At 42.1% G+C, this 25,890-nt stretch overlaps 2 protein-coding genes across 3 annotated transcripts; one reads left to right on the forward strand and one right to left on the reverse strand.

Annotated features, from left to right (window-relative positions):
• Positions 1-121: 121 nt before the first annotated feature.
• MRPS18C (mitochondrial ribosomal protein S18C) lies at positions 122-9,733 on the forward strand. 2 transcript variants are annotated; one of them, XM_081333267.1, is made up of 7 exons: positions 122-386; positions 1,679-1,762; positions 5,807-5,868; positions 6,911-6,994; positions 9,153-9,210; positions 9,456-9,515; positions 9,595-9,733. In XM_081333267.1, exons 1-7 carry the CDS (start codon positions 287-289, stop codon positions 9,669-9,671), a joined length of 525 nt encoding a protein of 174 aa, XP_081189393.1. In that variant the 5' UTR covers positions 122-286; the 3' UTR covers positions 9,672-9,733. The 2 variants fall into 2 exon arrangements, with proteins under 2 accessions (XP_081189393.1, XP_081189394.1); XM_081333268.1 differs by lacking the exon at positions 1,679-1,762 and having other exon boundaries at positions 145-386.
• On the reverse strand, positions 9,350-25,342 carry ABRAXAS1 (abraxas 1, BRCA1 A complex subunit). The gene is made up of 9 exons (XM_081333266.1): positions 24,974-25,342; positions 22,161-22,251; positions 21,248-21,284; positions 20,400-20,466; positions 17,987-18,180; positions 16,270-16,389; positions 15,257-15,341; positions 13,543-13,654; positions 9,350-10,855 (listed from the first exon to the last, which is right to left on the reverse strand). The coding sequence occupies exons 1-9, from the start codon at positions 25,058-25,060 to the stop codon at positions 10,470-10,472; spliced, it is 1,179 nt and encodes a 392-aa protein (XP_081189392.1). The 5' UTR covers positions 25,061-25,342; the 3' UTR covers positions 9,350-10,469.
• Between the last annotated feature and the right edge of the window lie 548 nt (positions 25,343-25,890).

The raw sequence follows: 25,890 nt of genomic DNA on the forward strand, positions 1-25,890 counted from the left end.
CCATGATGGCAAGGGCTGATGGGACTTGGGTTCGGAAAAAAAAATAGAACTAGGATGAATCACGTGCTGTTATGACGATACACCGTCGGATTGGTTGAGCGGAAGATCCTTGGGAGGATTGGCTAGCTAGCCGCTAATGAACTGTATTGGCCGTTGGAGCAGCCGCAGTTCAGGCGCGAAAGCTTTTTTTTTTTTTCTTTTGCAAGCCGGACGTGTTGTGAGAGGGACTTGATTGGAAGTTACTTTCCTACCCGGTCTGAACCGGAAGTTTGTAAGGGGGAAAAAGATGGCTGCCGTGGTAGGCTTGATTTCTTCTCCCAAAATTTCGGGAAGGTTTTATTATCTCTTCGCCGCTGTAAGAAACGGAATCTGTGCGCCTGGCCCGGGTAAGCGAAGAGCAACCCTGCGGAACCTGCGAGGGAGATAATAATAATCTTTTCCATGTGGTTGGCCCATTAATTTAGGATAGAATAGAACAGGGCTCTTCAAACTTGCCCCTTTTATGACTTGTGGACTTCAACTCCCAGAATTCCTCAGCCAGGCATGCCTGGCTGAGGAATTCTGGGAGTTGAAGTCTACAAGTCATAAAAGGGCCAGATTTGAAGACCCCTGCAATAATTTTAATTTAATTTAATTTATTAATATTTCTATACCGCCCTTCTCCCGAAGGACTCGGGGCGGTGTACAGGGCAAGAATAAAAACACAGAGTTACAAAAGTTAAAAAGTAATTAAATACATGCCCACTAAAAAACAATTAATACATAATAAAAACCCCAATAAAATGACAATAAAAATAGAATAACGAAAGAATTCAGGCATTTGAGCCAAAGAGATGTGAGTTGTTTCAGATGCTCATCCATTCTGATGTGGTTGCCAGCCCTATCGGGACCCTTGCCCATCAAAATGAGAGCACCTTAACAACGGAATTGTCTCCAGAGAAGCATAACTAGCCCCCACATTAGAATAATTTCGGTGCTACCTTTCTATTTTCTCAGGGTTTTTAATTGACCTTATTATTACAGGTGGTCCTTGACTTACGACAGTTCATTTAGTGACTGCTCAAAGTTAGAACGGCACCGGAAAAAGTAACATGATGGTTTTTCACTCTTACGATCATTGCAGCGTCCCCATGGTCACATGATCCAAATTCAGAGGCTTGGCCACTGACTCATATTTATAATGGTTAGAGTATCCTGGGATCATATGATCAGCTTTTGCGACCTTCTGACAAGCATAGTCGATGGGGGAATCCAGATTCACTTAACAATCATGTTACTTACAAATCCCCTTCATGGATTACTGCCTTGTCGTGGCGAAGGGGCTTGTGTAATTCAATGAAGCTATGAGCTATGCCGTGCAGGGCCACCCAAGACGGACAGGTCATAGCAGAGAGTTCTGACAAAACGTGATCCACTGGAGAAGGAAATGGCAACCCACTCCAGTATCTTTGCCATGAAAACCCTATGGACAGTACCAAAAGGCAAAACGATATGACGCTGGAAGATGAGCCCCTCAGGTCGGAAGGCGTCCAATATGCTACTGGGGAAGAGCAGAGGGCTAGTACTAGTAGCGCCAGAAAGAATGAAGCGACTGGGCCAAAGCCGAAAGGACGCTCAGCTGTGGATATGTCTGGTGGTGAAAGGAAAGTCCGATGCTGTAAAGATTTTTTCTCCATAGGAACCTGGAATGTAAGATCCATGAATCAAGGCAAGCTGGACGTGGTCAAACAAAAGATGACAAGACTGAACATCGACATCTTAGGTATCAGCGAACTAAAATGGACAGGAATGGGTGAATTTAATTCAGATGACCATCAGGTATACTACTGCGGGCAAGAATCCCTCAGAAGAAATGGAGTAGCCTTCATAGTCAATAAAAGAGTAGGAAAAGCAATACTGGGATACAATCCTCAAAATGACAGAATGATCTCAGTTCGAATCCAAGGCAAACCATTCAATATCACAGTAGTCCAAGTCTATGCCCCAACCACCGGTGCTGAAGAGGATGAAATTGACCGGTTCTATGAAGCCCTACAGCACCTTATAGAACTAACACCAAAAAATGATGTCCTTATCATCATGGGGGATTGGAATGCTAAAGTAGGAAGCCAAAAGATAACCGGAATAACAGGCAAGTTTGGCCTTGGAGTACAAAATGAAGCAGGGCACAGGCTGATAGAATTTTGTCAAGAGAATACGATGGTCATAGCAAACACTCTTTTCCAACAACCCAAGAGACGGCTCTACACATGGACATCACCAGACGGTCAACACAGAAATCAGATTGACTATATGCTCTGCAGCCAAAGATGGAGAAGCTCTATACAGTCAGTAAAAACAAGACCAGGAGCTGACTGTGGCTCAGACCATGAGCTTCTTGTTGCAAAGTTTAGGCTTAAACTGAAGAAAGTAAGGAAAAGCACCAGGCCAGTCAGATATGAATTAAATCATATCCCCGTTGAATATACAGTAGAGGTGACAAATAGATTTAAGGAATTAGATCTGATAGACAGGGTGCCTGAAGAACTATGGACAGAGGTTCGCAACATTGTACAAGAGGTAGCAACCAAAACCATCCCAAAGAAAAAGAAATGCAAGAAAGCAAAATGGCTGTCTGAGGAAGCTTTGCAAATAGCTGAGGAAAGGAGGGAAGCAAAAGGCAAGGGAGAAAAAGAAAGATACGCCCAATTGAATGCAGAATTCCAGAGAATAGCTAGAAGAGATAAGAATGCCTTCTTAAATGAACAGTGCAAAGAAATAGAAGAAAACAATAGAATAGGGAGGACCAGAGATCTTTTCAAGAAAATTGGAGAGATGAAGGGAACGTTCAATGCAAAAATGGGCATGATAAAGGACCAAAATGGCAGGGATCTAACAGAGGCAGAAGAGATTAAGAAGAGATGGCAAAATTACACAGAAGAACTATACAAGAATGAGCTTAACGTCCCTGATAATCACAATGAGGTGGTCACTGACCTCGAGCCAGACATCCTAGAATGTGAAGTGAAGTGGGCCTTAGAAAAGCTGAGCAACAACAAAGCTAGTGGAGGTGACAGTATTCCAGCTGAGCTATTCAAAATCTTAAAAGACGATGCAGTAAAAGTGCTACACTCAATTTGCCAGCAAATTTGGAAAACTCAACAGTGGCCACAGGATTGGAAAAGATCAGTTTACATTCCAATTCCAAAGAAAGGCAGTGCCAAAGAATGTTCAAACTATCGCACCATTGCACTCATTTCTCATGCTAGTAAAGTCATGCTTAAAATCCTACAAGCTAGACTTCAGCAGTATGTGGATCGAGAACTACCAGAAGTACAGGCAGGATTTCGAAGAGGCAGAGGAACTAGAGATCAAATTGCCAACATACGCTGGATCATGGAGAAAGCTAGGGAGTTCCAGAAAAACATCTACTTCTGCTTCATTGACTATGCTAAAGCCTTTGATTGTGTGGATCATAACAAACTGTGGCAAGTTCTTAAAGAGATGGGAGTACCAGACCATCTTATTTGTCTCTTGAGAAACCTATATGCGGGTCAAGAAGCAACAGTGAGAACTGGACATGGAACCACTGATTGGTTCCAAATTGGGAAAGGAGTCCGGCAAGGCTGTATACTGTCGCCTTGCCTATTTAACTTATATGCAGAGCACATCATGAGAAAGGCAGGGCTAGATGAATCAAAAGTTGGAATTAAGATTGCTGGAAGAAATATCAACAACCTAAGATATGCAGATGATACCACTCTAATGGCAGAAAGTGAAGAGGAACTGAAGAGTCTCTTGTTGCGAGTGAAGAAGGAGAGTGCAAAACTTGGGTTGAAACTAAACATTAAGAAAACCAAGATCATGGCATCCGGCCCTCTCAATTCCTGGCAAATAGATGGGGAAGAAATGGAGGTAGTGACAGATTTTATTTTCCTGGGCTCCAAGATCACTGCAGATGGGGACTGTAGTCAAGAAATTAAAAGACGCTTGCTCCTGGGGAGGAAAGCCATGGCAAATCTAGACAGCACACTAAAAAGCAGAGACATCACCCTGTCAACAAAAGTGCGTATAGTCAAGGCTATGGTCTTCCCAGTTGCAATGTATGGCAGTGAAAGTTGGACCATAAGAAAGGCTGAGCGCAAAAGAATTGAGGCCTTTGAACTCTGGTGCTGGAGAAGACTCCTGCGAGTCCCTTGGACTGCAAGGCGATCAAACCGGTCAGTCCTAGAGGAGATCAACCCTGACTGCTCTTTAGAAGGCCAGATCCTGAAGCTAAAACTCAAATACTTTGGCCACCTAATGAGGAGGAAGGACTCACTGGAGAAGAGCCTCATGCTGGGAAAGATTGAGGGCAATAGAAGAAGGGGACGACAGAGAATGAGGTGGCTGGATGGAGTCACTGAAGCAGTAGGCGTGAGCTTAAATGGACTCCAGAAGATGGTAGAGGACAGGAAAGCCTGGAGGAACATTGTCCATAGGGTCGCGATGGGTCGGACACGACTTCGCAACTAACAACAACAACAACACTTACAAATGCAATTTCATTTAACAACTGTGGCAAAAAAAGTCATAACATGGGGCAAACTCACTTAACAAATGTTTCACTTAGCAATATAAATTTTAGGCTCAATTGTGGGCGTAACCTGAGGACTACCTGTATTTTGAATGACCACCTTGGCTGTTGTCATTTTCATTTTGTGTTATATTTAATTTTAGTGTATAAGTAGTTACTCAAAGTGTATCTTTTTATTGAAAACTGCCCAGAGACCTGAGGCTATTGGGCAGTTTAAAATTAAAAAAAAATAAATTTAAATTTTTTTAAAAATGAAATAATAAATAATTACAGATACTGTACATAAATAGGGGCATATGTGAATTTTGGAAATTAATGCATCAAAATGTTACTTGTTACAATTACCTAGCTTGGATGCTGTGAGCCTTTGCAGGAGGTATATCTTACAATAGAATAATAAAAGAGGTTTTGTTGTTAGTAGGCTTTGTAAATCTACTATGCAGTTCACAGTATACTTTTTTTCTCTGTTCCTCCACAGCTTTCTTTTTTTTTTAACATGATGTACCTTGTACTGATCCAGAAGGGCTGTTCTTATGCTCTTTCACATACTAGAGCAAACAAGATTATTTTTTTCCATTTTATTGTTTCAGTTATGCATTTTTAAATGGCTACTACAACACAGTCATTAATTTGTCCGTGAAAGCTACTAGTCAATAACTTTTTTTGGAAGCCTAATATGAAGTAAACAGTTTCTGCTGCTATTGCTGGAGGAACAGACGATGCCTAATATTGAAACGTAAGCTTTACAGAATCTTAGGCTAGTTTTTAAAAGTTGCCTTCTGACTATCAGCTTGACTGAGGAGAATTAGATCACACTCTTACGAGCTTGGCTTCTGTAGGGGAGACTGCTATCAGTACTTCCTCCCATCAGTCTGTATCTTTTTAAGGATGCTTCTGGAGGGAATTTCTCCCAATATGGCTGGGAGCAGAGCAAGCTAGGCCTTCTCTGGTAGGCGTCTTACTTATTTGCAGGCTTTTCTTCCACTAGGTTGCACGGGATTCCTTTTTGTTTAGGATTGCTACCCATATGATTAAATGCAAGCCTGAGCTCTCAGGAGTTTTTGCTAGTTTCAAATACATCATTCATGTGTCCATCTCAGGTTTGTTTTTTTTATATTGATGACAAGATCGTATTTTTCCAGAAAGCCAAAAAGGAAGGAAATCTTCAGGAAGTCGGAGCCATTTCTGTTCAGTTCTTTATTTGGCTAATTACTATATTTTAACAGTTTGTACGTTTGTATTTCTTTCCAGGTATATCATGGAAACGAGAGAGTAGTTCATGTAGTGAACAGGAATCCAGTCAAGCAGATATGGTAAGATACTACTACAACATACTTAAACTCCATGTATTGTTAAATATTTGACAATATGAGTTATATAGAAAGTGCAACCAGGTTTCTTTTTTAAAAATTAATAATACACGTTATTTTTATAACTCGTAGGGACCAATATAAAATATCTATAAATAGAATGGGGATATGTTTCTAATAGGGACGCGGTGGCTCAGTGGGTTAGGACGCTGAGCTTGTCGATCAGATGGTCGGCAGTTTGGCGGGTTGAATCCCGAGTGCCGCGTAACAGAGTGAACGCCTGTTACTCGTCCCAGCTTCTGCCAACCTAGCAGTTCGAAAGCATGTAAAAATGCAAGTAGAAAAATATGGACCACTACGGTGGGAAGGTAACAGCGTTCCGTGCGCCTTTGGCGTCTAGTCATGCTGGCCACATGACCACGGAGACATCCTCGGACAAGCGCTGGCTCTTCAGCTTTGAAACGGAGATGAGCACCGGCCCCTAAAGTCGGAAACGACTAGCACGCATGTGCGGGGGAACCTTTACCTTTTTAGTAGCTATTTAAAAATGCATAACTGAAACAATAAAGTTGAAAAATAATCTTGTTTGCTCTAGTATGTGAAAGAGCATAAGAACAGCCCTTCTGGATCAGTCCAAGGTACATCATGTTTAAAAAAAAGAAAGCTGTGGAGGGACAGAGAAAAAAGTATACTGTGAATTGCATAGTAGCACGCATGTGCAGGGGAACCTTTACCTTTACCTATATTTCTAATTTCTTCCAGCTAAATTGAGAAAAGTTGATCCTAAATTTAAAGGGATATTGTAGATTAACCCCTTTGAAAAAGGGCATATAGGACATTATAGTTACGCTAGTTTGCAACCTCAATGTTGTGTCACTGTAGCCAATCTAAATAAAAGTAGTTTTAGCCCTCTTGTGGATTTCCTGGTCTGGTCCATCTAGTGGGGCTGACCCAGTTTGGGCAAAAGGATGCCTTTCTTGCTGAAGGACTTTAGAATAGGAAGAGCTGGGGGGAAAAAAACCCTGTAAAATTTCTGTCATTTCAGCCTGTATCAATGGAAAATCCCTATAAGGAGCCTCCTAAAAAGTGTGTCTTATGTGGTGTAACCGTTGACTACAAGAATATACAGGTAAATTAATAACTGTTTTAGTTTGATGTTGTGTATGTTATAGGAAACAGCAAAAACATTTTTAAGATTATGTTGGCCTATACCAGGAGATTGGGAGTTCTAGACCTCTGGTAGGAATGAAAGCTGGCTGGGTGACTGTGGGCCAGTCACTTCCTCTCTTCTGGACCCACCAGCCGAAATTACCTGGTTAATGGGGTCCACAGCGTGCCCCTTCTGCTGGTGTGGGTGTGATAGGCTAATCCCATCAGGATGACTTGGTTTCTCAGGTAACCTGGATCCATACCACGAAGAGCTTTAAAAGTGACAACCAACATTGTGAATTGGCAAGCTGTTCAGCTCACCAAACAATGGTAACATAGGCCATTGCAGGGCCCCCCAAAACTGTCCACGCAGCTGTGTTCTGCACCAGCTGAAGTTTCTGGATACTCTTCATGTTTATTTGTTTTAACTCAGGGGGTGCCTTGTTTCCTTTTGTCTGCTTTTAATTATTTTAATTTAGTATCATATTTTGTAAGCAGCCCAAGGTGTGCTGCAGTGAGCATAATAAACTTAAATAATTAAAAAAACCCTATTTAAATCTATGTACAAGTGAGAAATGAAGATAGGCAGGTCATATATTGTTTTAGCATAACAAATCCAGGCAGGCCTTGCTTAACAACCGATTCCTTGGTGAACAATCGAAGTTACGACGTATCTCCCCAGTTACTTATAACTTGTTTTTTGAAGTTCCAACAGCTGCACATGCTTATGCACACCCCTCAGTCACATGAGTACAATTTTCTAGTTTTTGCCAGTTTCTGGCCAGTTTTTGCCAGTTTCTGGCAAAAATTGCCCGTTGGTGAGTTTGCTTAGCAACCACAGCATTCACTTAAGGACTGCTGCAAAAAAAGGACATAGTATTGAGTGCAGTCATGTGGTGACCCACTTAATAACTGCCACAGCTCAATTATTGTTGTATGTTGAGGACTACCTATAGTATATTTCTTGCTGGCTAGATGTAGCGACTCTGAAGGCTTATAGCAAGCAGCGTATACACACTTTCTTACTACTAAGAATTAACTTGACAATTTTTGCTTAATCACAAAATTATGGTTAAAAAGGATGGAATACGTGACTCTGCTCCCACTTTTGTATCTAGTTTGATATGCTGCATTTTACCCACAAGAGATCTCTTATGTTACACTCTACCCCAGCGTTCCAAATCAAACTACATATTTTAATTACACAGGTAAAAAGTTATTGTGTATACCATGGGCAGGCAGAGTAACTGTTCTGAACCAGCCCTCTTCTCGCACCCCTAATCAAAAGAAGAGACTGGAAAGCGTCCAAGGCTAAAAGGCTTCTGCCAAGATTTAATAGTAAACACACAAGAGCTTATCTTCAAGCAAAAGAGTTGCTTTCAGCAACCAGCCCCTCCCCAAACACTCCTTTTATAGAGAGCTCAGGGCGTGGTCTCCCTGTGCCTCCTCCCGAGGAGTCCCATAGCCTTCCTTTGTTTGTCCCTGCTCGACTGCCTCCTGCGTCGGGCGTCCTTGAACAGGGCCAGCTGTGGGTCATCATCCTCCGCACTCTCGGGCTCACACAGCTGAGCAGAGGTTCCCGGCTGAGGACTCTGCAAAGTCTCCAAATCATCATCAGCCGGTTCGTTTCCCTCCTCCCCCACATCTGAGTCCTCCGATACATCGGAGCCGGCTGTCGGACCCACAGGCTGACCCTGAGTCACAACAGTAACAAAGACACATCACTAGAAGCTAAAATCACAAGAGTATGTCTGATTTACTTTGACCACGTTGTGCATGCAAATTCATTGGAGAAGGCCGTGATGCTAGGAATGGTTAGTGGTAAAAGAACACACTGGCTTGATAACATCAAAACTAATACAGGAACATCCAACAACTCAAAGCAGCTGTGGTTGAGATGGTAGCGTGGAGAGCGCTTGCCTGCAAGGTTGCCAAGTCAGACACAACTAAATGGTTAAAACAACCCAAAATTATGGTTTTAAATTTTTGAATGAAATATTATGAATTCACACCAACACAGTCCTTTGGTTTAAATAAGTGTGACATGTTATCCAACTGCAAATATTTGCTACCAAAGGTATTAATTTTTATTTAATATTTACTGCTTTGAAGATTTAACCAACTTATTTCTCCAACAGCTTTTATCACAGTTTATTTCTCCATACACCGGTCACGTACATGGGCAACATATAACAGGTATGTACAAAAAATACTTGTAGCAGAACTTTATCTACTCATATAGTGAAATATTGTTCAAGAATTTTAAATAGTTGACACCCATTTTGAGTTATACCGGCCCAAGTATGTGCTTAGTAAAGCAAGGAAGCAGAAAAAAGCGACTTAAAAGTAATTTTTATTTTTGAAACAAAGGCTCAAAGGAAATTGAGCAATTTTAGTATTATTGAAATAATTTTTGAAATGACTATTTGTTTGCTTCTTAGGCTTATGTACAAAGAAACAACAAGAAATAGTAAAAGCCATTAAAAGAGCCCATCACATGGGTAAGTATTATAAAATAGTCATACATTTGGATGATTTATAAAAATATTTTGTTTCTAAAACTCAATTATTCTGTTACAGGATTTATGTCGGTTATGCATAAGGACCCAGTGTTTCGCAACGACCCCAAATTATGTAATATTAAATATCCAGAATAAATTGTATCAGTCATGGTTTGTAACTATGTTTATTAGAATGTTAATAAACCATCAATATGTCCATGACAAGCTTATTATTTCATACTGCATAGTGAGTACAAAACAAATTGTGCCCTCAAATGTAGCATTTTCAGGAGAAAGATGTGTCTCTAGTGAACATCTGATTGCTTCAACCTATATGAGGTCTTTTGAACAGCAGCTTTTGCTTCATATGCAGAATAGAAAATCAACCTTTTCACCTAAGGATACTGCAATCCTACTTTGAACTAGCATCACTGGGGCTCATTCGTCTCAAATTCAATTTTACTTACATGTTTTAGTTCAAATACGTAACAAGGCTGTAGAAAGTCTAAGTATTAAAACAGAATGTTAAAGTGATAATTGGGAATGGAATTCTTAGGTTGTTCTCTTTCACTGCAGTGTTTTGATTCCAGGGCCAACGCTTCACTTCAAAGCCAGCTTTGATATTTAAAGTACCATTGCATTCTTAATATTGTTCTTACTGAAAACAACAGATAGGTTCTTTGACTTTGCTGTTTTCTGCTGTACCCTTTTAAGAGAGTAAGCAATTTAAGATTTAGGGAGGAAAAGCAACCTGAAACTTTCTCCAGGTTGTAAGAATGGTGCCGATTTAAAAGGGCGATGTTTTATTTCCAAAACTTGGCTCAAGTTTTCCATGTATTAATGAAGTGTGCTAATAACACAAGCAGCAGCAATGAGGTGAGAATAACAACAACAACAAAAAAAAACCCTTTGCCACTGGAAGGGATTAAAGAGTTGGAAGACAGTGTATGCCCATCAGGGGGTCACATCTTCAGTTGCTTTGCTGTTACTCCTAACATTTAATTCTTGGTCATTATTTTCCTGGTCTTCCTGAAATAGTTTTTGATTAAGGTAGAAAGATCGCAGTCTTTTGCATGTCTTTGGCCCGCTTGTGTTCACAATAGCTTTTCGCTTCGTTGCCTGCCTCGCATCTGCTTCAGGGAAAGTACCTTCTTTGATCATTAAAGTCAACTGGTCCGTGATTTTGATGTTGTGGTCAGCTGTGCATTCCTGCTTAGAAACCTGCCTTCCTTTTAAAGTAACCATGCTTGTTGGCAGCCCAGAATTTGGGAAAAAGTGCTGCATAGCTTGACAGAGAAAAATATTCTCTTTTGGCTCATCTGAGCAATTGCTATCCTTTCCTAAGAGGAAAAGAGAAAGGAGAAAAAGTCAGATTAGAGGATATTTTCATTATATGGAAAGATCACCAACAGTAGGCTGAATATATTAACTGAAGAGCAGCATTTTTTTCCCCTTATAGTGAAACAATTCATTAGGTGCCCAAATAACAATATAGGGTATTATATTGTACCAAGGAACTGGATTTCAGCTAAAGCTAATTTTTATTTAGTGAGGATGTAGCAGGAATTACCAAGGGTCACCTCTCCTTACCTTTTTCCTACTGGAATAGTTTCCTTATTAGTTGGCAAGACAGGAATTGTAATTTGAATTTAGTTTGTTCAACAATTGACTACAATTTTAAAATGCTTTAGAGCAGGGGTCCCCAACCTCTGGTCTGCGGCCCAGTACCAGGCCGTAGCCTGTTGGCCACCGGGCCACAGGAATAGCTGGTGAGCCCCCCCACTCACGGTAGTGTCGCTGCATGGGCGCCAATGGCCCCATTTGCGCCAGCGCCAGCAGCCCATTTGTGCCAGCGCGCTGCCGCTGGCACATGCAGCTCGCTTGTGCATGTGTGCACGCTAGTGCTGCTGTACACATGCCCATTTGCGTGAGCAGGCAGGCGGGCCACACGCGTGCACATTTCTCTGCTCCTCCCTTTCCTTCTGGGCCACCAAGCTGGAAAGGTTGGAGAACTCTGCTCTAGAGATTGCCCGACCAATCTCAACATTTAAAATGGTTTTTTTACTTTCCTTAACAAACTAGATTTTATTTTAAATCATTTTTCTGATTCCATGTAATAAGTAGCTGGTTTTTAAAGAATGGAAATCTTGTTTTATTTTCCTGCCTGGCTATACATTACAGCAGCTACAGTATATACCAGGCCACCCTTTGGTTTCTTTACATTGTTTGTGATATATATATATATACATATATGTATGCACACACAAACCCACGTATCATTTGTAAAATCCTTTATTATTGGATAACAAGTGAAGACCATTGTTTTTGGCTTTTTTGTAACATGTAAACCCCTTGTAAAATATAAATGGATGCTTGTGACAGCCCCATGACGCACCTATGTTTGAACCATGGATGGAGATGTATAAATTAAATGGAAATTATGGCATGCACCACGATCCTCTCTATAAGCCACCTTCTTCTAGTTACAGATAGTCCTCAACTTATAGTCAATCTCTTAGCGTCAGTTCAAAGTTACAACAGACCTCCCCAAAGGTACTTATAATCTGGCTGTGAAGCTCCCCCTCCCTGTGGTCACATCACAATATTTTGGTTGCTGGGCAACTGGCCTGAAGTGTGCTGTGGTCTTGGGACCATGATTTACGATGTTTTGGCTCAAAACCAGCTTTTATTTCCAGGTTTTGGCAAAAATACTCCATAGTGAACAATAGGTTTGCTTAAATATCTTGATGCCGTGGCACAGTGGTTCGAATGCAGTAGTGGAAGCTAATTCTGCTGGCCAGTTTGATCTTGACCATCTCAAGGTTGACTCAACCTTCCATCCTTGCGAATCAATAAAATGAGGACCCAGATTGTTTTGGGGGCAATATGTCGACACCGTAAACCCCTTAGAGAGGGCTGTCAAGCACTATGAAGCGGTATATAAGTCTTAAGTGCTATTTGCTATGTGTCATTTGCTTAACAAGTACTCCAAAAAATGGTCCGGTCATGTGATGGCCCGCTTTACAGCTATCATGACTTATTTCTCTAACAGGCAAGCTTCATTACAGTTGTGAGCGGAGGATTACCTGCACTCTCTTGGGCAGCTGTTTGGCAAAACGGCTGGGGCATAACTAGGAATATGGAAAGGAATATGGGAAAAGGCGGGTTATTGTCTGATCCCAATGCTCATGCAAGGAATCGACAATAAAATGTTGCAGCAAGCAAGTTCAGAAACAAAAAAAGCATTTGTGGCTGACTATATTAAAGGTTTGCGTGTGATCTAGCCATTCTCTATGTTCACTTACCAATTTCACGTTTCTTGTCAGAACAAACGTGAGAAAATGGCCCAGAACTTTCTCGTATTTAAGTTATTTGGCCAGATAACCTACAACAATGAACCTTTATAACAGTGGTATATGCAGCGTCTGTATGCTTAAACACAAAACCTACTGGGTCTCGATATATATGCCACAAAGAAGAGGGGGTCACATTATTCACCAAAGCACCCGAGGGAAGGACGAGAAACAATGGTTGGAAACTCATTAAAGAGAGAAGCAACCTGGAATTAAGGAGAAACTTCCTGACAGTGAGGACAATCAACCAGTGGAACAGCTTGCCCCCAGAAATCGTGTGCGCTCCATTACTGGAGATTTTCAAGAAGAGACTGGACATTCACCTGTCTGAGATGGCTTGAGCAGAGGGCTGGACTAGAAGACCTCCAAGGTCCCTTCCAGCTCTATTCTATATATATATATATGAACCAGCTTACTAAAATGGTTATTTTCACAAACAAATGGGTATCTTTGTAAGTGCTTTATTTAACATCAATGAACATTTTTCAAAATTAGAGTTTTGTTTTGTTGAGGAAAAATAAGGGAGATAACTATGCAGGTCTTTTATAGCAAAACCAATAAAGAATGTAATAACGATGAATTAAGAGAATTTTTCTCTATACAATCAACTTGTAGTATGTATTTTTAAAGGCCTGAAGGCACAATAAGCTTTTTCTTTTTTTAGGCACAATTACCTTTAGTTTTCTTTTCTTCTTTTTTGCTTCTTATTTCTTGCCTCAGCTGATCTATTTGTGATAACAAATTTTCTACTGATTTTTCACTATCCACTACTTTATTGCACAGATTCTAGAACAAGAGAAAAAGAACACGTCTGTGGAAGGCAAGGTTTTTGTCAGCAATCAAACATTTTTAAGCGTCACTTTCTAGTTCCACATTACCCTAATTCACAGGTCTGCAACCCGCGGCTCCGGAGCCACATGCGGCTCTTTCAACCGTCTCCTGAGGCTCCCAGTCCTCTGCCATGTGCAGTCAAAAAAAAAGTGGGACTAAAAAAGTTCAACCAATCAATTCAAATATGCAGGGTAGGTGCATATCTCGCCTTGTCTCCACTCTTCAGTCAAACCCTGTTCTGCACATGCGCACATGCGCACACATTTTTTGCGGCTCCCAGTTTTTCCTTTTGTGAGGGAACCGGTTGGCTCTTTCACTGTTTCAGGTTGCTGACCCCTGCCCTAATTCCTATATTCTTCATAGGAATGCGCAATCTTTTTAGCCGGGAGGCTGCATAACTACTGTGTTTCCCTGAAAGTAAACCCGCCCCTGAAAGTAAGCCCCACCTGATTTTGTGGGGGTGGAGGGCTAATGTAAACCCTCCCCCAAAAGTAAGCCCTACTTAAGGGTCTGCATGGACGGCCTCTGTGACAAGGTGAAGCCGATTGGGGGAGGGTGCATCCGGTATACCGGTTCCTTACCTCCACCTGGCTTGTTCTGCGGCCTCCTGGGAGCGACATTGGGCATGACGTGGCCATTTGCCGCCGCCCTCGGCCATTTGCCGCCTCATGCGTCGCACCCAATACCGCTGCCATGAGGTCGCGGAACAAGCCGGGCAGAGGTAAGGAACGAATATACCGGGTTCTTACTGCTGCGTGGCTTGTTCCGCAGCCTCATGGCAGCGGCATTGGGCAGGAGGCGGCAAACGGCTGGTTTTGGCGTGACGCGGCTGTTTGCCGCCTCGCGTATTGCGCCCAATGTTGCTGGAATGCGGCTTGGCCCGAAAGCGGCCGTGGAACAAGTAGGGCAGGTTCCCCCCTCACCTGCCCATTCAGCTACAGCTTTGGTGGCTCTGTAGGCAGAGCTGCGAAGTGCTCTTCTGAGAGAGAACTTCACAGCTCTGCCTACAGAGCCACCAAAGCAGAAGGTGGAGCGCCGGAGGCTCGGGGGCTGAAGAGGGCGGTCGGGCCATTGGCAAGAGCAACGCGTCTGAGGGGAAAGCGGCCTCTGAGCAAGTGGGGCAGGTGAGAAAAGAAATCCTCGTTCTCCCCAGAACTTGCCTTTCTTTGCTTACTTACCTGACTCCCAGCTCTGTGCCGTTTCTCCTTTGTGATCTGTCGCCGCCGCGTGCAAAGAAAATAAGTTCTTTTGGGGGGGAAAAAAGGTCAATTCCAACTTTGCGATCTTTCGCGAGAAGTTGGAATTGATTGACCATTTCCCCCCCACGCCCCCCCAAAAAAACCACTTCTGTTTTTCCCCTGCACGCGGTGGCGGTGGATTGTGAAGGAGAAATGACACAGGGCTGGGAGTCAGGTAAGGAAAGAAAGGCAAGCTCTGGGGAGGAGCGAGGATTTCTTTCCTTACCTGCCTCACTTATTTATTTGAGATGCATTAACAACTGTCTTTCAAATTTCCTACTGCTACTTAAAAGTTACAAAATAGGTATTCACAACTTACCTTTAGTTCTGTCTGCAAAGTAGAATACATTTCATTAATCTTATGAACCTCTTTTAGAGACCCATCTTCATTAAAGAATTCTGACCTTTGATACAAAAAACAAAACAAAACACCTCCTAGCATGTACTATTTTTATCTGTTATTTATCAGAAAATACAGTACTAAAATGTAGATATTTCAAAATCTAATCATAAGATTTACAAACGCTTAATTCCAGCAACCTTAAGCAACTTTATCTGTCTTTTAAACTCAAGTATTCAATGTACTAGAAATGAGTTTACAGCAAAACTGCTGAGAAAAGAAACAAAAAGTTGGACACTGAAGTAGAATATAAAAACTGCCATTGGGATGTTTTCATGCTCCAGTACCAAAAGCCACTGAACTGAGAAATAAAACTGAAAAATCAAGGCAAGATACAGGATTGTTAAGTATTTTATGGTTTAGAATATTCTGAAGGGAAGCATAGCTGAAACTCTGAACAGTTTTCTTCTTACATAGCATGGACCTTTTAGAATATTTTAACCAAATCCCACCGATGATACGGGCAATATGGAATATACATTTTCTTTAAGCTACCCAAGTCTGAAATCAACCTAAAGTATAACTGAGAATAAGGTAAAGGTAAAGTTTCCCCCGCACATGCGTGCTAGTCGTTTCCGACTCTAGGGGCCGGTGCTCATCTCCGTTTCAAAGCCGAAGAGCCAGCGCTTGTCCGAGGACGTCTCCGTGGTCATGTGGCCGGCATGACTAGATGCCAAAGGCGCACGGAACGCTGTTACCTTCCCACCGTAGTGGTCCCTATTTTTCTACTTGCATTTTTTACGTGCTTTCGAACTGCTAGGTTGGCAGAAGCTGGGACGAGTAACAGGCGCTCACTCTGCTACGCGGCACTCGGGATTTGACCCGCCAAACTGCCGACCTTCCGATCGACAGACTCAGCATCCTAACCCACTGAGCCACCGCGTCCCTGAGAATACCATACTGTAAAAAATAGGAGAGGGCTGTTTTCCTACCTGTGTTCTGCGATCACTTTATAAAGGCCCGAAGAGATACAGGAACCAGACACAGTTCGATAACCTTGTTGTTCTGCCATTCCTAGATTGGCTACAGCTAGTGGCACTTTCTGAAAAAGTCTACAGAAAACCCAAATACGTAATTAGAGATACTGGAGGTTTTATTCGTTTTTTTTTCTGTTGCAGATGACAAATGTGCCATTTTGCTATTTATCTTCAAGGACAATGGGAGTTTTGCAAACTCTTTTCTACCCTTGGAGACCAATTTTTTTTTTGCATAGCAACAGACATACTGGCTGCCCCCGTGATAATGGCAAGAAGGCACAGCAGGCCTCTGAGAAACCTTGATTATCAAGAAAGGAAGAGAGTAGGTTGACATGTGAGATGCATCTTGTACGGATACTTACAACAGTTCATTTAGTGACCGTTCAAAGTTACAACGGTGCTGAAAAAAGTGACTTATGACCATTTTTCACAGGTAAAGACCATTGCAGCATCTCCATGGTCACATGATTTATATTTGGATGCTTGAAAACTGACTCACGTTTATGATGGTTGCGGTGTCCCCGGGTCATGTGATCACCTTTTGCCACTTTCTGACAAGCAAAGTCAATGGAGAAACCAGATTCACTTAACCGTGTTAGTAATTTAACAGGTGCATTGATTCCGTTAACAAATGTGCCAAATAAAACGGGATAAAACTCATTGAACAAATTTCTCACTTAGCAACTTAGTTGTGGTCGTAAGTCAAGGACTACCTGTCCAGATAAAATGGTCAGGGGCTGAAGGAGAGGGGAAATATAATCTGATGTTATAGCTTGGGGTATGTGTGTGTGTCTCCAAACCTGGTAACTTAAAACACTTGTGGACTTCAATTCCCAGAATTCCTCAGCCAGCTGTGCTGGCTGGGGAATTCTGGCAAAGTCTACAAGTCTTAAAAAGTTGCCAAGCTTGGAGACCCCTGTTATAGACAGATTAAAATAACTTTTAGGCTTTATTTCATCATTTACAATCTTAATGTTTGTAAGAATCAGTTGATTAGTGTTGCCAGAGATGATAAAAGTAAAATATGAAATTTTAACTGAAATGAATAATTTTCGTTATAATATGACCTCTTTCAAATTTCAAACAGGAAATTCATAGAGAGAATCCAAGTTATCTTGCAGGGGGTGGGGGATCAGCTTTGCCTTCAAGTCAGTGTTGATTTCTAGCGACTGCCTGGACAAGTCTCTCCAGGTTTTTTGGTTAGAAGTGTTCTACCCTTGTTTTTTTCCTAGGGCTGAGAGACAGTGACTGGCCCAAGGTCACCCACCCAGCTTTATGCCTAAGGAAGGATTAAAACTCATACTCTCTCTGTTTCTAACTTGGTGCCTGCGCTGATCTGGTTCTCTTATCTTGAGTTACACAGTATTAATTCCAGATCATGCTACTGTGGCGGTACCTAACCTTCTGGCTTTGCAGACCAGTGGGGTGGGGGGAGAGGGAATGGTTCCATGTGAGCAAGTGAGCGTGTGTGTGCATGCTCACCCAAGTGGAGGTGTGCGGGATGTGCGTGCTCGCACACCGCTTCCGTGGCCTGGTTCCGAATAGGCCACATTATTGAGCTGCAGCCTGAGGGTTGGGGACCCCTGTGCTATTGCACTGGAACGTGTTTTATTTCTGACCGGAATGAATATGTAACTGAACGAAAAGAAATCGTGCAAGATTTGTTACTTACCCCTCTTGTGGCTTGTGTAAGGCATATTCAAGTTTGTAAGTGGATGAACTTGAAGAGGTTACGTTGGAAGTGAGTAACAGGAACACAAGATCCTGGTTTGATAAGTGTGACAGTAAGTGTTGGTGAAGAAGCTGTTCTCTAAATGTCATTGTCTGATCGGTATTACGCCTGAGCTTGTACCAACCTATTACATTCTGAAAAAGAAAGGGCGTTCTTTAAAAACAGAAATAACACAGAAATGTGTTATTACTCTCAAAGTGAACATGAAGCAAAAGAACCACAATTACCATTTTAACCCATGAGTCAGCACAAGAACTAATAATACAGCTGGGATAAATGAACACCAGTAATTACATCTACCACAATCTTTCAAAGAAATTCACAAAAGTTACTAGCTCTAAAAATGTACTAATTTGTCTAGCTGGTTATTTATATTTTGCAGTTGAGTATGTATATACAGAGTGTGTGTGTGTGTGCGCGCACACGCACACGAAAATTTTTTGGATTGCTAACAAACAAAGGGAGACTGATATAGCTATTTCAAACTTATTTGTTCTCATCAGTCAGCCACACCCTTCTGAGATTCGAACCTGGGCTGACTGCACATTAGGCAGTTGTTTTAACCTCTAGGCCACAGGCTCTTTCTCACTTTGTCAGCTGCATCGGGGAGGGAAGAGACAGGGGAGATATGTCTTGAGTATTTTGAACACCTTGCCGGCCCAAATACGGGCCAAAACGTTTTTTGCCTGTATCAGCCCAAACTCAGGCCATCCACAGGCGGTAGTCACAACTGCGACAATCATTATTTGCGTACATTTTTGGCCCGTATTTGGGCCGGCAAGGTGTTCAAAATACACATACATACATACATACACACACACACACACACGTGTGTGTATATGTGTATATGTGTATATATATGTATATATATGTATGTTTTCTTTCAATCTATTTACATGGCTGCTCATCTTTCAACAGTGACTCTTAAAAACTGAAAATGCAAAATAAACAAGAGTAAAAAACATGGCTAATATAAGTTTCAAAACAATTTGTTGCATCATGTAAGAAACTGACTTACATTTAGCCCCAGCTTTTATGCCTTCCTTTATTTCAAGCCTGGTTATAATTTCTAATTATTTTTAACAATACTTACTTCAAGGTCAGTGTTTTTCTTTTATACATATACATTTTATTTATTTATTTATTTTTGGGACTTATATGCCGCCCTATCTCCCGAAGGACTCAGGGTGGCTAACAACAATAAAAACAATACAAAAGTTAAAAGAAATTAAATAAACAGCCCCAATAAATAAGTTAAACTAAACAATTAAAAATTAAAAAACATTTTAAAAACCCCTGTCGTCAGTCCAGGTCAGCCTGATGAAAAAGGAAAGTTTTAAGGCCGCGGCGAAAGGACCGGAGATCCAGGGCCATCCAGAGCTCAAGGGGGAGTTGGTTCCACAGGGCTGGAGCTCCCACAGAGAAGGCCCTGCCCCTGGGGGTCGCCAGCCGACATTGTCTAGCCGACGGCACCCTGAGAAGGCCTTCTCTGTGTGAGCGCACTGGGCGATGGGAGGTCGTTCCAGGCAGCAGACGGTCCTGCAAATATCCCGGGCCTAGGCCATTTTAACTTAAATTCTAACTTTAGAACGCTAAATATATAGATATAGATAGAAAGAATGTATATGTATACACACACACATCTATATATATCTACAGTATATATCTATGTCTATGTATGTAAAAGGGACGTGGTGGCTCAGTGGGTTAGGACGCTGAGCTTGTTGATCAGAAGGTCGGCAGTTTGGCGGGTTGAATCCCGAGTGCCGCGTAGCAGAGTAAGCGCCTGTTACTCGTCCCAGCTTCTGCCAACCTAGCAGTTCGAAAGCACATAAAAATGCAAGTAGAAAAATAGGGACCACTACGCTGGGAAGGTAACAGCGTTCCATGCGCCTTTGGCGTCTAGTCATGCCGGCCACATGACCACGGAGACGTCCTTGGACAAGCGCTGGCTCTTTGGCTTTGAAACGGAGATGAGCACCGGCCCCTAGAGTTGGAAACGACTAGCACGCATGTGCGGGGGAACCTTTACCTTTATGTCTATGTATGTATGTATAAAACTAGAAACAAGGATCACCAAGACTTAAAAAATTATTAAAACTGAGCTTTCATCAGTGCCTGTTGACATTGTCAGAGTATAAGCTAGCATTGGGAAGCACATTCTTATAGTCTCTGTGAGGCCAGTAGTTTGGCTAATGAGCGTGTAACAGGTCTATTCTGCTCTCGCCCTCCTGCAATCAATTGCATCGGTCTTGTCTCCGTCAAGCGCGCTGGGGATGTCTAAATAAAATTGTTTCTGAATATGCTCATAAAAACAAAATACCTTTTTGTATTAAATCTAAATACAAAATACCTTTTTGCACCCTGACAATATTTTCTTCAATGTTGGTTTATTCAGTTCTCCAGCTGCGTTGTAAAAGCTAAAAATGATGAAATGGGAAGGAATAGAAATACTGAATGAAATATATTTGCAGTCAGTATTTTTTTTAGCAAATGTTTGTTTCTAGTCATTTTTTCCCCCTGAGACTTCCATAGGAAATCAAAAATAAAAATAAAGAAGTACAGAAATCAAAAGTTTTGGCCTTGGGAAGTAGACAAGAAGAATCATAAATCATAAATGTTCCTTTTCCCTACAAAATTATTGAATTACAATTATGTTCGGCGACAGTAAAATATTAGCTATATGCATGTTTTTTTTAAATTTATGGTTGATTTGCAGAGAGATAAGGGTCAATATCATAAAATAACCACTGTCACTTGGTTTAATGTGGTTGAAAAATAATAAATTGACTATTGGCTGCATTGTAAATAGTTTTACAGAATCTGTGGGTATACTCTTGGAATACCATATTAATCACAGCAAGGGGAAAGTTCATTTAAAATGTAAGATTAATATGATTTTGCAAATTAAGTGGAACTCACTTCCGCATAGAACTCACATTACTCTCAGTCAAGTTTATATTGGAATAATCTAAAAGATTGCAGTTTCCTTTCTTGACACTTCTGTTCTTAGGATCCCGTTACATGGATATGAAGCTCTCAGTGCAAACAGAAGCTGCCATTTAATTTTTCCGTGAACTTCTTGAGACCATTCTGCAGATGTGATTCTAATTCACAATCACAGCTAATTTTGTCCTCCTGCACTTTTTAAATGTACCATCTTATGTTTTATAAAAAGATGAACAATTTTTTTTTACATACCTGAAGAGTTGATAACATGGAATGTGCTTTTGTATATCTGAAATAAAGTAACATATTATATTACCTGTTCCAGAAAGTGTAATGTAGACATGCTTCTGTTATGTTCTTAAATTATTTTAAATAAAAGTTATGTATGATTTATACATGATTCATTACATGGCTTTGTATTATAATGATATGAGATTTGTAAATCCTGGAAAAATAATTTAATTCAGTAGTTCATGGAATGCCTTTCAGTTTTCTACTAGACGTGCAGATGAGCTAAAATTCATATTGTCATGCAGCTTTGGAAGACAACATGTGGCCGGATTTTTGAAACATTAAAATTAATTTCAAAAATTAATGATAATCTACATTTATGGGGATGGTGGCAAATTTAAAGACTTGGACAGTTTTTCATAGCATAGAACAAACCCATTTGTGTCCTTTTATAGTTCTTACGAAGCAGGGAAATAAAAGACCTTTTGGAATAATTTCAGAAATAGGAGGAAGATATAGGAAATTATATGTGATGGGAAATATTATTGTGATCCATTTTGTTCCTTCTGAAAGCTATAGTAAAATAGCACATATTCCCATTTTATTGGTACTATATATATAGATTGTATGGTCTTAGAAATCTAAGGCGGCAGATGGTGGAGGTAGAGGGAAACCTTGCAGAACTTATTCAGGTGTGCAAAATCTTTCATTCACACGTTAAATAAATATGCATCTGAGCTATGCCTTCTGCCCTAAGTAAAATGGACCCTTTGAAGCTTGCAACAGTGGTGTTTCAAGCTAAAGATTATACCAAAATGCTGGAAACAAGTTTTTGCACTTTGAAATCAGGTGTTCCCCAAAGTTTTATGCCTGGAATTATTCAAAAGGGAATTATTTTGCACTCCAATATTTTGTAAATTGTTGTACAACTTACCAATTGTATACACAACCTCAACATCATCCATCTGAGAGTCGGTAATGCTATTCTTGGCTTCACCTTTCACATCTCCAAGAAGAAAACCTTCCTTTGTGAGCGAAAGGGAAACATGTGTCAAACCCAGACAGTATTAGGAAATCCCAAGATTCAAATTCAAATGTAAACCTTGATTATTATTTTTTGGAAAATGCTGAAAAGACAACTTAAAAGACAACAATCTGTGATAGAATAGCAGGCTCCTAACTTTCAAAAAAGATGTCACACTCTTTTTTCCTAAGCGTCTTGCTCTGTCTTTTACTTCATTTTTATTCCTGTTGACATAAAATAAAATTGGAAGCAAGGGTTAAACTATTTCATCCATGTATAGGCTTGAGAGCCAAGCAATTGAAATGAGGATTCATTAACAGATTTTGGTTAATAATTTTAATATTTTTTAGAAAGGAAGCATTGTTATTTAATACGGAAAAATACATATGTATTATTCAATATGAATAAACAATTCATTTAAAGCAATAAGGTTCAGAAACAAATGCCCAGTCATTCTTAATCCTACCCAATATTTGAAAGTCTCATTCATGCAGATGTCATATTTATCACAGGTACAGACCAGTTGCTTAGCAACAGTTTGAAGTTATGATGTACCCCCAAAAGCTAGTTATGACATATTTCTAACAGCTGCGCACACCTTTGAAGTCAAATTACTTCATTTTGGGTGCTTGGCGACTAATTCACCTTTATCATTTTTATTTACATTTCTTGACAGTGTCCAGTTTTTTCAGCCAGTTTTCAGGAAAAAAAATGCCCATTAATATATTGATTCACTAAACTACTTCAAAAAGGTCATAAAATCAGGTCTGGTCATGTAAGTGACTGTCATAACTAAGGATGGAAGTTCCAACTGGGTTAGAATAACTGGGTTCCATTCAGTTATAAATCAAGGGCTATTTGTATTCAGAATCAGTCAAACTACTTACATTGTTTTCATGAGGTAGTAGTCTATAAGGGGGGGGGGGTTTGCAGTAATATAAGATGAAAAGCAAAAGAAGTATTTTAACTTTTGCAAACTAACCAGTGGGTGATACCTGACAGTGTGTGTTCCTTATAATGAGCCTTGGTGGAGCAGTGGGCTAATGCCTCCTTAAGTAACACCAGCTGCCTGCAATTAGTGCAGGTTCACATCCCACCAGGCTCAAGGTTGACTCAGCCTTCCATCCTTCCGAGGTAGGTAAAATGAGGACCCAGATTGTTGGGGGCAATTAAGCTGACTTTGTAATAATGCCGCTTGGGGTGTGTGTGAAAGCCCTAATAAGCAGGCATATACATAGAATGAAGGCTACTGCTAAGCTTGTAAGCCGCCCTGAGTCTTCGGAGAAGGGCGGGATATACCGTAAATGGAATTAAAATAAAATAAAATAAAATAAAATAATCTCACTTGGTAACATTTCAGTCAAAGCATCCTATCTACAGTCTTCCCCGCCAACCTTTCTGGGTAGCTCAACTATAAACGCCTAAGACTTTAATTCATTCTATTTTATTTTACACCACCCAAATTTATAGGATAGGACCATCCACATTTATTCTTCAGCTCTGTGTAAATCAAGCTTTTTGGACAAGGGTAGGCAACCTTGGCTCTTTTAATGACTCGTGGACTTCAACTCCCAGAATTCCTGAGCCAGCTGGCTCAGGAATTCTGGGAGTTGAAGTCCACGAGTCATTAAAAGAGCTAAGGTTGCCTACCCCTGTGTTTTAGGAGGTGGGGGATGAGTGAGGCATGCAGGGCCACAGCTAGGAAAGCCGGGGACTCGCGAAAGCCTCGGTATTGCATTGCATTGCTTCCTGCGAAGTTACGCAAGCCAACAAGTCAATGAAACAAACTGGAGTCTCTCCAGTCGGAAGTTTGCGCTGGCAGAGGCTGTACACTTGAGCATTTGAGGAGAGGGAAATTCAAAATAATACCGCATCCAGCAGCTACAGAAAACAGAGCAAGCCAACTTTGCTCGCAACGGGAGACCTCAGTATTAACAGGGATGCCACGTGCAGGCACGAATCAATCCATCCCGGGTTGGAAACTGCCGCGCAAGGTTTTCCTAAAGCGGTGCGCGCATTCAATTTCTGCAACAGATCCCGGGTCTGTTTGCAGCAACTCTCGGGCATCTGCTCTGGGTTGGAGCCCAAGCTCCTAGTAGGGGCGTTTGAAAAAGCACCTTTTCAGAAAATCCTTAGGATTCCCCAGCCAGCCTTTAAGCAACTACTGCACTATAGCGGAGCATCGAGGATCTCGGATTAAGGCCAGGCAGATGATCCCAGTTCAAATCAAGACTCGACCTCGATTGCACTAGGCGCGCTTCTTCCCACCTACCGCGCAGGGTTGTTGTGGGAACCCATAGTAGGAAAAAAAACAAAACAAAAAAAAACGTCTGGCGCTCCTGGAGGAAAGAAACGGCTGTAGTCCGCCATTTCCCCCCCCCCACTCCAATCCCAAATCATCGGGAGGGGGGACAACGCTTTGGGGAAATGCCAGCGGGGTATCGGGAGCAGCCCCATCCGGCTCCAGACGAAATGAAACTGAAACTAAGCCTTAGCCACCCGAAGGAGACGCGAGCGCGCTGCCCGTTTGAAAGCGGTCGGGTTCCCTTTTTGGCATCCGGACCGCGGTTGCCCTCTCCAAAAAAAAAAAACAACAAACAAACAAACCCGCGCGGCGAACCAGGATCAATCCGGGGCGCAGCGGGACCCCGGAGCGGGATTTGAGGCGTCGGCGCGGGCACGGAAACCTCTCCAAAGCGCAGCGCGGGGGGCGCTTTACCTACCGAATCCGAGTCGGTGCTGAGGTGGTGGAAAGCCAGGGCGCCGAAGAGGAAGCCCGGCAGCAGCGCCGTCGTGCTTTCCCCTTCCATCCCCAGCGGGGCGCCTTCCCCGAGGTCTCTCCGGCGGCTGGGCGGGCGCGACGGAGGAGGAGGAGGAGGACGACGACGACGACAGCCCCTCCGGGAGGAAGGACGGAGCAACAATGGCCGCGCCCGGCCCGCCAGCGAGTAGGCGAGCGCGCAGAGACCTCTAGCGCCCAGAGGGAGCGCGGCACTGCGCCCCGCCGCCTTTGCGCGCAGGTGGGGAGGAAGGCGCCGCTGGCCCGCCGCGCCCCGGTTCGCGCTTGCTGCGCGGGCCCCCGATTTGCATCCACCGCGGGATACCTCGCTTCGACCCGGTCCTTGGTTCGGCTGCGCTAATGCAGCCCCGCCAACCCACGGTTAAGCGGGAAAACCACCCTTTCTCTGGGTTTACATCCAGGGAACGGTAGACCTTGATGGGGGAAAAAAAAGACCCATCGTGGTTTGGCGCGCGGAGCCGTGAAGGAGGCAAGTTATGAGGACGCGGAGGCGCGAGCAAGAACAATTTTAAGGGAGGCAAGGAGGAACGAAGGACAGGTGGTCCTCAACTTGCAGCCGTTCGTTTAGTGACCTGTCATAGTCACAACGGCACTGAAAAAAAGGGATCTATGGCCGTTTTTCACACTTAACGACCATTGCTGCCTCCCCATGGTCAGGTGTTCAAAATTCGGATGCTTGGCAACTGACTCTCATTTATGACTATTGCAGTGTCCTGGGGTCATATAATCCCCTTTTGCGATCTTCTGACATGCAAAGTCAGTGGGGAAGCCAGATTCAGTTAACAACCGTGTTACTAACTTAAAACTACAATGATTCACGTAACAGCTGTGCCAAGAAAG

Source organism: Vipera berus (genome assembly GCF_964194415.1).
Source record: "Vipera berus genome assembly, chromosome: 7".
Classification (NCBI taxonomy): domain Eukaryota; kingdom Metazoa; phylum Chordata; class Lepidosauria; order Squamata; family Viperidae; genus Vipera; species Vipera berus.

Excerpts from the sequence above, each read along its gene's own strand:
- MRPS18C (XM_081333267.1), top strand. The coding sequence starts at position 287 with ATGGCTGCCGTGGTAGGCTTGATTTCTTCTCCCAAAATTTCGGGAAGG. Across the intron at positions 6,995-9,152 it reads TTGACTACAAGAATATACAG|CTTTTATCACAGTTTATTTC; the intron begins GTAAATTAATAA and ends TTTCTCCAACAG. Across the intron at positions 9,211-9,455 it reads ACATGGGCAACATATAACAG|GCTTATGTACAAAGAAACAA; the intron begins GTATGTACAAAA and ends TTTGCTTCTTAG.
- ABRAXAS1 (XM_081333266.1), bottom strand. The coding sequence starts at position 25,060 with ATGGAAGGGGAAAGCACGACGGCGCTGCTGCCGGGCTTCCTCTTCGGC. Across the intron at positions 20,467-21,247 it reads CCATGTTATCAACTCTTCAG|CTTTTACAACGCAGCTGGAG; the intron begins GTATGTAAAAAA and ends CATCATTTTTAG. Across the intron at positions 15,342-16,269 it reads AAAGTGATCGCAGAACACAG|GTCAGAATTCTTTAATGAAG; the intron begins GTAGGAAAACAG and ends TTTGTATCAAAG.